Here is a 13,051-nt window from a genome sequence, read left to right as displayed (position 1 = left end):
AGTATGGGTTTTGTTTTAGTATTTGGAGAAAGAGCTCACCATGGCTAGCTTGCCCTTCCAGTTTGACTTTGAGCGAAGCGTTGATGATTGGGTCTTCATGTGTTTCTTTGTGGGTAATGATTTTTTACCACATCTGCCATCTCTAGAAATCAGGTACAGTTCAAGACATTTTTTTCTAATTATTTTGTGAAATCTGTAGCAGGCAAGTCACCAAAATGTTTTCGATTTTGTTTTCCCAGGGAAGGTGCTATCGATCGGCTTGTTAACATCTACAAAAATGTTGTGCATAAAACTGGGGTGAGGCATTTTTTTCCTGTTTGTATTTTTCTCTCTTATAATAGGAATTCCATTTTTAACCTTGAATGGCTGAGGTGCATGTATTTTGATAGACTTTTAATACATTGCTTTCTGGGGGTAGTTGGTCACTTGCTCTTTTTTCACAACTGCTTAAGAGGCTCTGTGCGCACATAAAGCTGGCCATACATGCAGTGATATAATCACACAAAGCTATAATCGTACAATATTCGGGCCATATGGTGGGCTCCAAATTATCATCCTCATAATTTTCGTACCATGGCGAACAGTCGTTTAGTCATTTGGACATGTTAGATTTTATCATTACCCAACTGAAATTTTCTATTAATGTATTTTGTTTCCAACAAAAAAAATACCCTGGTCCCATGCATTTTGCATAATAGTTCCCATAACAGTATTTCAGAAAACATATTGTGTACTTTGTATTTTAAGTCTGTGACATAAGGCTAATTTAACAAGAGGTGGCTTCTCTGTTGACAGAGAGCCTAAAACCACCCTTACCACCTCCCATTGGCTTTATGGGCAACCACCTCACGCAGCAGGTACATTTAGGCCTTTGGGGTATTATAGGCCAAACTGGCTGTACTCTGTGTCAGATGGTTTTCATGTCAGTGGGAAGTAGTGACCACAGATTTTGGTGTATGGCAGCAAATAATCTTTGTGTTGAATTCACATAAGTTAAATAAATATTCTAGCCCACTAATATGCCCAAAAGGATGAAATTATGTATGGCAGATCAAAATGACTCGTTCATGGACAGGTTACTTTTACCATAAAGTCAATGACAGATTTAAATTAAGGAAAAATGTAAGTTGCCATACTAATATCTTGTGAGTGAAACTGACATTTAATATTTTTATTATTTTAGGGCTATCTTACGGACAGTGGCTTTGTTAACCTAGAAAGAGTTCAGATGATTATGTTGGCTGTTGGGGAAGTTGAAGACAACATTTTCAAAAAGAGGAAAGAAGATGACGTATGTATATTTCTGGATGTATTCTGTTGCTGCTTATGTCAGTTGTGTGTTTGTTGATGGTATGTGGTTAGATGGAATTCCCCCAGTGAAGTGGAGGTCAATGCATTGCAAGACATAGATGGGAAAGCTTAAGTGTAATTTAAAAAAAGTGATACTGCCCATATTTTTACATCTTTGTGTATTTCCTTTACATCAGTGCTGTCCAACTGGCGGGCTGCATGCAGCCCTCTACCCCCCTCTGTGTGGCCCCCCCACCTGTCTGGCTGCTTTGATGGCTTACCTTTGTGTAAGATTTAAATGGCATCAGTACTGAGATTAACTGGCCCTCTGCATGCTTCTCACCTCAGATTCAGGCTGTAATCCTCCTGTATTGTTTAATAATGTAATCCCCTGTACTGTTCACACCTATTAATCTCTGCATTGTTCACACCTCAGGCTGTAATCACCCCCATTGTTCACCTCTTCACACCCCAGACATTGTATGTACTGCCTGTGTATAGGCAGCATAGGGTAGGCAGAGTATGGCACATAGGCAGCATAGGGCAGGGAGGGTATGGCAGAGCAGGCAGAGGATGGCACCCACAGGCAGCATAGGGCAGGCAGGGGATGGCACCCACAGGCAGCATAGGGCAGGCAGAGTATGGCACACACAGCAGCAAAGGACAGGCAGAGTGCTGCCTGTGTATGCCATACTCTGCCTACCCTATGCTGCCTGTGGGAGGTGAACCTGGCAGGGGTTTGTTCTGGGAGTTTGTTAGCAGTTGGAAATAGCCATTATATGGTCCCTAAGATGTGTAATTATGTGCTGGGGGTTGCTGTACTATCCACAGGGGAGGAGGAGGCATATGGATTAAAGGGTGTGTCTTAATATGACATAATATAATTCTTTAACATATGAATGATGGTTGATATCCCTGCAGTGACCATTGTGATAAAATTGGTGTGGCTTGAAGTGGGTGTGGTTTAAAATAGGGGAGTGGCCAAAACTGGCTTCCATTAGCGGCCCTCCACCATGTATACAAGAGAAATTCCAGCCCTCGGCACTGCAGAAGTTGGACAGCACTGCTTTACATACATAGAATAGTATTATATTTCTGTTAAATGGTTTTCCCTTGACCAGCAAATGCAATACAATGGTGGTACAATTGGGAAATTTGTGGTGATCAAAGCACCATTAGCTACTTTCCTATTGCATTTGTACAGTCTGTAGTATCTGCTATCACTTGCAGTTCTCCTTCCCATATGCCTATATATATATATATATATATATATAAGTCCACAGGACAGCACCACACTCCGAAAGTTGCTACAATGTAGCTGCCCCTGTGCACGGAATACCAAATAGATACCAAATCAAACACAACCAGCACCAAGGGTCTTGTGGTTCAAACAAATATTAGTGTATTATAATTGCATGTACAACCGACGTTTCGGTCCCTTTTTGGACCTTTTTCTATATATATAGAAAAAAACTCTTTAAACCCTTTTACCGTGCACCCAGGACAAGGATAGAAACAAAGGGTATTAAACAAAGGATGGCACACCGCTACATAACATACCTCGGGTGCTCGGTAAAGGGTTCCAATAGTATAAAAAAGACCAGCAACTCCGGGATTTCTTGTGAAAAATCAAAACATATATTCAAAGTAGCATAAACAGCTGTGTGTGTGTGTGTATATATATATATATATATATATATATATATATATATATATATATATATATATATATATATATATATATATATATATATATATATATATATATATATATATATATATATAATATAGAAAAAGGCTGAGGCACACACTTATAGGGATAACAACCTGGGTGCAAATCAGATAAACAATGCAAATATGTAAAAAATGCTGATGCACACCAGGAAAATTTTATCAAAAAAAAGATACTTAGTTTTTGTAAGCTCTACGGGGCAGGGACTCTTAACTTATTGCAACTGTATTTATCTTGTGTCTATTTGTATTTATCTGTTATCTTAATAATCCCCTGTTTGTATTAATGTATTCTACTGTACAGCGTTGCGTACATAAGTAGCGCTTTATCAATAAAGATATACATACCAACATACATACATACATACATACATACATACATACATACATACATACATACATACATACATACAAAACCCTACTAGTCCAACCCATCTGTTCCACTTCCTGCTTGCTAAATTCTCTGGATGTGCAGGGGGGATTTGGCAGCACTCAGCACACTGCACTGTGGGATAGGAACCAATCAGCAGCTAGGCTGACCTGATAGGGAACTGAAGCCTGTCTTTGCTTGTGTGAGTGCAAGGCTGTGATTGGCTCTCTACAGAGCATCTGGCATTAGGGACCGTCTTCATTTGAAACACTGACAGACACCTGAGAGGATCTATAGGGAGCTCTAATAAAGTGGCCATTTTTGCAGACAGTATTCAATTTTAGCCCAAAGTGAAACCAGCACCATATATTATTCATAATTGCCTACAAAATCAAGGGTTTTTCCATTTATCCAATGTCTCCATTTAAGAAACTTTGATTTTTTTTTTTTTTTATATATTTTAATTTGGAGGATTTAAACTAATTTGAAGTTACTTCTGTGTTGCAGGAACACTTCAAAAGACGACAGAAAGAAAGGAAAAAGAGAATGAAGGTATATTGAAGTAAACACAATTTTTTCTAGGAGTCTGATTTTTCTTTAAATAATTTGTACATTTACCCTCTCTAAACTGGCCAGGCAGAACATCAAAAGCCTTCTTTCGTCACATCAGGCCAGTTTGCCCCTCGCGCACTTGGCCAGGGAAGCTGCTCTGTGCCTGAAGCCATCAACAATCCACGACAGGAAGCTTATAGAATGAGAATGCAGAATGCTGTAAGTCTAATTTAAGAATCAATATCTTATTCTATGCAATGAGGAAGAAATATTAAAGTTTCACAGCCACAGCTTGTAGTGTTGTAGTTTTGTAGCAGCTGGGAGCAGAAATCTGCTTGTTGCTGGTTTAAATCAAACACAGGTTTTGCAATAAAGTGTTATTCATAGTGACTTGGTTTAAGAGATTTTTAAATAGATGGGATGTATGCTTATTTAGCATGTATGTGTAGTTTGGTATTCTGCTTGATTAACAAGATAGTAAGCTCTTTGCATGACTTTTTTTTTCATTTTGTAGCATTCGGTAGACAATGCCTCCCCGAATACAGGGCAGAAACGAAAAGCCGAAGGCAGTGACAGTGAGCCCGAGCCGGAAGATAATATCAGGTGAATCCATTTTGTGAAACACTTTGTTAGCAAATTGCTGAGATAGGTTGAGTCTAATTAATGCCATTTAGCTTATGATGGCAGTGCCTTTGGATAATTTTCTGTGATCTTTTTATCCATCAGTAATTAATGTGGAGGGTTACAATATTCAGTAAATTCCAGTGAGATGAGTAAGCTAAAGCTGTTAAATCCAAGTATCTAGATTAGTATGCATGCCGGCTTTCTTTCTTCAAGCCACTTTTCCCTTTGAGACTAAGGGCTGCATTGGCTAGACATTCAGTGTTTTTGATTTGATTATGTGATGTGAATGCCAGTTTTTTTAGTGATGAATATTTAACCCTCAAACCTGAGTTGATGTAAGTGTGCCACATTATCTGATCTGAATGGAGCATCTGTTTAGCAATTCGGCTTCTTTGATCTGGATGCTGCAAAATCGTACTTTAAAAATAAAAAATGTGCAGGTGTCCTATTTAGATGGGAATCATGGTCTAATTGTGTATGTATTTGTAATGTTTATTTTCAGATGTGTTTGAATCAACTGGTAAAGCAAATATGTGAATGCATTAGCACATTGTCATTTATATGCTTAATGCTTATATTGGCTGTCCATTTTCAAGATAATTATTTGAGAAATAATAAAAATATTCATGTTCACAACAGTAGTAATTACTTGACCAGAAGAAAATGCATATATTTTTTTTAATGCATTATATTTATAACTAAATTTTCAACAGTCCTGCAGTCCTGAAAGGATATCTAGTGAAATCTACTCTTAATAGCTTGAGTTTGCCTTCCTGAAATTATGAAGCTAGACCATATTGAGTTTTGTACTGTTTAATCTTAAGGTTCAGTCTTGTTCAATGTGTTTTTTTGATCACATATTCTAATATAAGGATGGCAAACCACAAACCCTTGCAGAAGAGTGTTGCCATCTTTGTTTCTTTCTGAGTGAGACCGCGAGAAGGGACTATCTGTATTGGATATGTTGCCTATGATTTAGCCAAAGGCTAAATCTAGATTCCAAAGGTTCTGTTTTAGTGATCTGTTTAGTCAGTATCTGTTTAGTCATCTGTGCTTTCTGCTACTGTTTCTTGCCTAAGCCAAAAGGGTCATGCCAACATGTTGCGTCTAGAACAGATAGCTACTAGCCATGGATAATTTCCAGGGCTGTGGAGTCGGAGTCGGGGGCAATTTTGGGTACCTGGAGTCGGCAAAAAATGAACCGACTCCTACTAAATTTAAATGGGAATAAAAAAAAAATAAAGCAAGTTTAAATGTCCCAATTCACAAACAGTCATAATTAATTACTTCTCTGCTATAAGAATAAAGCCCAATGCACGCAGTGCATAAACGAACACGTTGAGTGACCATGAAGCATGCTTTTCATTGACTGTATGAATGTATAAAATACATTAGCATATTAAAAACAGAGGAGGTGGAGTCGGACGTATCAGAAACTGAGGAGTCGGAGAATTTATCTACTGACTCCACAGCCCTGATAATTTCTTCACCTGTCTAGCTTACTGATGGCTGGTGGTGACAACCAAAGCCCCCATTCAGTTAGAAATAAGTTGGCGGCTGAACTAGGCCTTAGATACATGGGGCAATAAGAATCTCCTCTACTAACAAGTTGTACTTCCTACACTTGGGTAGTGTAAGCACGGTTGGACAGAAGGGATGCAGTGTATCCAGTGTTGGATTTGGTTAAATACCTATGCTTGCACCAAAGATTTGGATGAATACTATCCCAAACCCTAATTTGCATTTTTAAATTTAAGAATTTCCATCATCAAAAAAAAACAAACTTGTCACCTTCAGTGTCCAGTGCTTTTTAGGCAAATATATTTTAGGGTTTGGCTTTAGTTAGGCAAAAACTAAAGGACTTAAATCCTTCAAAAATTGCTGGCGCTAAGTCTTAGATTGAATGAATCAGAAAGTGTAAATGTAATTTTATTATATTGATGGTATTCAAGGGCCCTAATAAATGAAACATTAATTATATTTCATAATGGATAAAAGTTTAGTGGTTTACCCATTGTTCTAATACAGTTCAGTACATTATAAGTAAATGGTTTAAATTGTGTACTGCAATGTCAAGTAGGTTAATTGATTTACAAATTGTTTTTTTTCTGTTTTTCTTAAACAGTGCAGATGCAGTTATTTTGAAGCTGATATTAATGCTTTCATTTTTTTGTGTTTTTTGTTTCAGATTATGGGAAGAAGGCTGGAAACAGCGCTACTACAAAAACAAGTTTGATGTTGATGCAAGTGATGAAAAGTTTCGCCGCAAAGTAGTACAGTCGTATGTTGAAGGCCTTTGCTGGGTTCTGAGATATTATTACCAGGTACTTAGTTGTTCTTCTGCTGCTTCCTTCTTCACAGCAAAGAAGCTGTGAAGAAGCAAAGAAAACCGCACTAGTGCAACAATTTGTGGAGAAAGCCTATGTGCAGCCATTAGCCCCATTGCAGAGTGATACTGCTGTGGTTGAGCCATAGAACATTTTATTTTGCTTGTGAAAGTGATTTAACTGATTCAGCTGTAAAGGGAAACTGCATAATCTGTCTTGAGAAAAATGTAATGCACTAATAGCAACGGGAAAGTATTTTGTCGTTTTGTAGCACCAAGGTTAATGCCAACAGCAGGTTCTATATGCTGTAGATCAGTGCTGTCAAACTGGCGGCTGCGGCCCGCGACCCCCCTCTGTGTGGCCCCCCCCTGTCTGGCTGCTTTGATGGCTTACTCTTGTGTAAGCTTTAAATGCTATCAGTACTGTGATTAACTGGCCCCCTGCATGGTTCTCACCTCAGATTCAGGCTGTAATCAGGCTGTATTGTTTAAATATGTAATCCCCTGTGTTGTTCACACCTTTTAATCTCTGCATTGTTCACCCCCTGCAGTGTTCACACCTCAGGATCAGGCTGTAATCACCCATATTGTTCCCCTGTTCACACCTCAGGAGCAGTAGAAACCCACAAATAATCCCTGCACACTACAAAAAGAACATATACTGAGGTAGTACTGCAATTAAAAAGTTTTTTAATATATAGTTATTGTGCAGACTGTAGGAGCAGTGCCAGCATTGTGTCACTGTAGGCTGTCTGTGTGTGCCATACACACAGGCATCATAGGGCAAGCAGAGTATGGCACACACAGGCAGGGTAGGGAAGGCAGAGTATGGCACACAGGCCAAGTATGGCACAAACCAGCCAAGAATGGCAAACACAGTGAAAGTATGGCACACACAGGCAGGGTAGGGAAGGCAGAGTATGGCACACACAGGCAGGGTAGGGCAGGCAGAGTATGGCAGGTTTTTGCTGTACTACAACCATTAATATGGGTATGGTCATGTGATAACATGGGTGTGGTTTCAAGTGGGTGTGGTTTCAAAAGGGGAGTAGTCAAAACTGGCTTCCATTATCGGCCCTCCACCACGTAGGTCGGAAAAATTCCGGCCCTCAGTACCACAGAAGTTGGACAGCACTGCTGTAGATCAAACATGATTCAAAGTTCTACATAATGATTCTGGATTTGCTCTCCTACCTTTAACATCTAGGTAGACATTAACAAAATATTACCCTGCCCAATATTTCAAAGTGTTTTGTGTGTGGATTGGTCCTGCCTTATGCTGTTTGAATTGCTTAAATTTGCTACTCTACTTTGAGGAGGCAACCAACTGGTTTGAACCAATAACCTGCATACTCTGGCTTAGATTAAGATTTGATGTAGTAGTCTGACTTTTGGTTAACTGTGGCTTCACTATATCATACAGTAATACATTTTGTGCTGGACAAATCATCTTAAAATAATCTTGTTTTTTCCCATTAATTCCCTTTCATTTTTAATCTTTTGTTAATAGGGCTGTGCTTCTTGGAAGTGGTTCTTTCCATTTCATTATGCTCCTTTTGCCTCTGACTTCGAAAACATTTCATGCCTTTTCAAAGAGTTTGAAAAGGGCACAAAACCGGTAAGTGAGCCATGTTTTAAATTACTTCACCCTCCTTGCTAATTCTGCCTGAGTCATCTATTTTGTTCTCCATACTGTTGTACTATATAAAGAAAGATATAGATACATAATCATTTACTATTATACATCACCTCAGTGACGACTTCAAATATTTCTGTAAGGAGGTTTGAATTCACTGGCCCTTATATCATTGGGGACATAGTGCACCAAAAGCCGCCAGACATGACAAAGTTAAAAAAAAAAAAAAAAAATTCACCTAATAGCAGCAGTACTGGTTGTACAGCAGCAAGTGTAACAAGTGATTATGGTTTTTTATTGTCCTCAGACCATTTGTTTGATTTGTGGTCCCTGCCAATAAAATTTAGTTGGGTACTGATGATGCTATTGATACTTTCCAAATAATGCTGCATTCATGAACAGCATTTTTTTTTTCTTTTCAGTTTAAACCACTTGAACAACTTATGGGAGTGTTTCCAGCAGCTAGTGGTAACTTTCTACCAGAGTCATGGAGAAGGCTTATGAATGATCCCGTAAGCATTCTACTCTATTTAAATGTTCGATGTGTTACTCTGTAAAAGACGGCTCCACCAAAAAAATGATTTTTGCATATTGTTGGCAACCCTCAAAGATGCGTTCATGAATAATATATGGTGCTGGTTTCACATTGGGCTAGAGATTCCTATCTGTAAAAATGGCCCTATAGATCTGCTATGGTCCCTGTCTGAGTTTTAAAGAATAAGTAAACCTCTTTTTTTTTCTATGAGTAAAACTACTCTAAACAGCCTCCAGAATTACTTACCTTTTGTCCCAGCATGCTCTCTGACCTGTTTCCTCAGTCAGAAGGTATTCTTTTTGGCTGCTTCCTTGTGCAGAGTGAAGCCCCACCTCCACTTCCTGTTCAGTTCTCTTTTCAATTCGACAAGGTTGTCGGAGTGGAGAGCCTTCTGCGCATGCCTGGAGGCAGCAGGAGCCAGTCTGTGCATTAGCTGTTTTTTTTTGGGTTTTTTTTTTTTGATGAGAGACCTGAACAGGAAGTGGGGGCGGGGCTTCACTCTGCACAAGGAAGCAACGAATACCTTCTGACTGAGGAAACAGGTCAGAGAGAATGCTGGGACAAAGGTAAGTAATTCTGGGGGCTGTTTAGAGTAATTTTACTCATAGAATAAAAAAAGTTTACTTATTCTTTAAATAAGGTGTGGGTGTGTCCTGACAATGCCTGTCTGAAGCACAGTAGGGGGAATAGCCAATCACAGCCCTGCAGTCACACAAGCAAAGACAGGCTACAAGTTCCTTATCAGGTCAGCCTAGCTGCTGATTGGTTCCTATCCTACAGTGCTGAGTGCCTTCCCAACCAGCTGGGCTCATGTTAAAGTGCATACAGATTGTACCTGATTCCACTGTTTGAATTAAACCATGTAAGTTCATGTAATTCAAGACTCAAATCAGTCCTTTCCCGACCCCAGAGTCTGTCAGCCATTCCCCCCTCCTTACCTTTTTTCCATGTGACAGAAATTACTGTTTATAAGGATATAATTTACAGGATATTCATGGCTCTTTTATGTTAAATAGTGATAATTCAGAAAACCTTGTTAGCTGCTTTGTTTTCCCGTGTCAGTTGTTAGAATTTGTTTTTACCACATTATAACTGTAATCGGTAATTAATTTCAGACTTTCTTGTGCTGAGCCTCCTGTAATTTTTGGTATGAATTGAATTTTACAGTATAACTAAAGTGTGTTTGCGTCCGATGCTGTCATAGATTATAAAAATTTAGCTTTTGTAAGATTCATGGATCTCTACACACATGTAGTAGATAAATACCTTTTTGATATAAAATAGGACTGCTGCCACAGCAATTGTTTTATCTGTAGATGCTGGACAGAGCGATAGTATTTAGAGGGGTTGTATGCTCTGCTGTGGTTCCAAGACAGCAATGGAGTGTACTTTCCCCAGTCTGACCCGCATCCAACCCAAAACCCCATTGGTCGCTCAAATTTCAACCCAAACCCGCTCCCATTGCTTTCACAAGTTTCAGGTCAACCCACACATTACTACAGAGGAGTGTACTTCCCCTGTGTGACCTGCAACCAACCCAAACTAGCAATGGTTTCAACACAAATCCACCCAACCCACAGGTTCCATAAGTGTCTGGTCAACCTGCATGTTGCTCAGTACTGATTTACTTTGATTGTACAGGCAGGAAGTAGAATGTGACTTGACCTTCAGTTTGAGATTTGTTTACAGCAAGAAATTTCTTGAAGAAAAAAAAAAAGGCCAAACCTATATGTTCAGGGCAAAACGTGCTTATTAAATTAAGTGTTGAAGAGGAGCTATAATGCCCATGTAGAATATATAGCTTTTATTTGCTTTTAAATATGCCAATAGCTATTCAGTTGAATTGTTAACTATGTCCCTTTTTAACTTTGATTTCCATTTAATTTATTAATGCAGGATTCCAGCATAATTGATTTCTATCCAGATGACTTTGCTATTGATTTAAATGGAAAGAAGTTTGCTTGGCAAGGTAATTAAGAAATACAATTTGTCTAATGTTAAATTTAAAATTTCTTGTCCATTCTTATAGAATTTAGCCTAGATAAAATGAAGGGTAGGGTTCAGGTTGGAAGCGGGCGGGTTAGGGTCAGGTACAGGTATTTCTCGACCTGCACATAGTAAATTCATAGTAAATTCATAGTAAGTTGGGTTGAAAAAAGACATACGTCCATCAAGTTCAACCATAATGCCTATATATAACCTGCCTAACTACTAGTTGATCCAGAGGAAGGCAAAAACACCCCATCTGAAGCCTCTCTAATTTGCCACAGAGGGGAAAAAATTCCTTCCTGACTCCAAGATGGCAATCGGACCAGTCCCTGGTTCAACTAGTACTAAGAGCTATCTCCCATAACCCTGTATTCCCTCACTTGCTAAGAATCCATCCAGCCCCTTCTTAAAGTTATATAATGTATCAGCCAGCACGACTGATTCGGGGAGGGAATTCCAGAACCTCACAGCTCTCACTGTAAAAAATCCTTTCCGAATGTTTAAATGGAACCTCCCTTCTTCTAAACGGAGTGGGTGCCCTCGTGTCCGTTGGAAGGACCTACTGGTAAATAAAACATTAGAAAGGTTATTATATGATCCCTTTATATATTTATACATAGTTATCATGTCACCTCTTAAGCGCCTCTTCTCCAGTGTAAACAGACCCAACTTGGCCAGTCTTTCTTCATAACTGAGACTTTCCATACCCTTTACCAGCTTAGTTGCCCTTCTCTGGACCCTCTCTAACTCAGTAATGTCCCGTTTGAGCACTGGAGACCAAAACTGAACAGCATATTCTAGATGGGGCCTTACCAGCGCTCTGTAAAGGGGAAGAATAACCCCCTCCTCCCGTGAATCTATACCCCTTTTAATACAGCTCAAAACCTTGTTTGCCCTTGCAGCTGCTGCTTGGCATTGCTTGCTACAGCCAAGTTTATTATCTACAAGGACTCCAAGGTCCTTCTCCATTATGGATTTGCCTAGTGCAGTCCCATTAAGGGTATACGGGGCTTGCATGTTTTTACATCCCAGGTGCATGACCTTACATTTATCCACATTAAATCTCATCTGCCACTTAGCTGCCCAGATTGCCAGTTGGTCAAGATCCTGCTGCAGGGATGTCACATCCTGGATAGAATTGACTGGTCTGCAGAGTTTTGTGTCATCTGCAAACACTGATACATTACTCATAATACCCTCCCCTAAGTCATTTATGAACAAATTAAACAAAAGTGGACCCAGTACAGAACCCTGAGGGACCCCACTGAGGACCTTATTCCAAGTAGAGAATGTACCATTAACAACCACCCTCTGTACCCAATCCTGTAGCCAGTTTTCTATCCATGTGCAAACGGCTTCACTAAGACCAATAGACCTTAGCTTAGAAAGCAGTCGTTTGTGGGGAACGGTATCAAATGCTTTGGCAAAATCCAAATAGATGATATCTACTGCATCCCCACTGTCCAGCTTCTTACTTACCTCATCATAAAAAGCAATTAAATTGGTCTGACATGACCTGTCCTTCATAAAGCCATGCTGATTACTGCTCATAATGGCATTCTCCACTACATAATTTTGAATGTGATCCCTTAACAAGCCTTCAAATAACTTGCCCACCACGGATGTCAAACTTACAGGCCTATAATTGCCAGGCTGAGATCTTACTCCCTTTTTAAATATGGGAATGACATTCGCCTTCTTCCAATCCCTAGGTACCATACCTGATGAAAGAGAGTCTGAGAATATCAGAAACAAGGGCCACTGCAATTCTGCCCCTAGCTCTCTCAGTACCCGAGGGTGTATTCCATCTGGCCCAGGTGCCTTGTTTACATTTATCGTGTGTAACCCTTTAAGCACCATATCCTGTGCCAACCACTGTGTAGTTGGAGCTGAGGCAACAGTGCAGCTATTGGGTGGGACTTGTCCCACTGGCTCCTCTACTGTATACACAGAAGAAAAGAACTGGTTAAGCACATCTGCCTTTTCTGTATCCGCTGT

At 39.5% G+C, this 13,051-nt stretch overlaps 1 protein-coding gene across 1 annotated transcript in view; it reads left to right on the top strand.

The window, feature by feature from the left end:
• The window catches only part of xrn2 (5'-3' exoribonuclease 2), a 59,193-nt gene that overhangs the window by 27,669 nt on the left and 18,473 nt on the right, over nt 1-13,051 (top strand). Inside the window, exons 11-20 of the mRNA XM_002939433.5 lie at nt 20-153; nt 240-297; nt 1,184-1,291; nt 3,899-3,943; nt 4,028-4,162; nt 4,458-4,546; nt 6,756-6,891; nt 8,404-8,511; nt 8,952-9,041; nt 10,961-11,033. Of these exons, the coding sequence (XP_002939479.1) occupies nt 20-153; nt 240-297; nt 1,184-1,291; nt 3,899-3,943; nt 4,028-4,162; nt 4,458-4,546; nt 6,756-6,891; nt 8,404-8,511; nt 8,952-9,041; nt 10,961-11,033 (976 nt within the window). The remainder of the gene's footprint in view (nt 1-19; nt 154-239; nt 298-1,183; nt 1,292-3,898; nt 3,944-4,027; nt 4,163-4,457; nt 4,547-6,755; nt 6,892-8,403; nt 8,512-8,951; nt 9,042-10,960; nt 11,034-13,051) is intronic.

Source organism: Xenopus tropicalis, chromosome 5 (genome assembly GCF_000004195.4).
Source record: "Xenopus tropicalis strain Nigerian chromosome 5, UCB_Xtro_10.0, whole genome shotgun sequence".
NCBI lineage: Eukaryota > Metazoa > Chordata > Amphibia > Anura > Pipidae > Xenopus > Xenopus tropicalis.
Note: the sequence above shows the minus strand (reverse complement) of the source record. Positions and strands in the feature narration are given on the sequence as shown.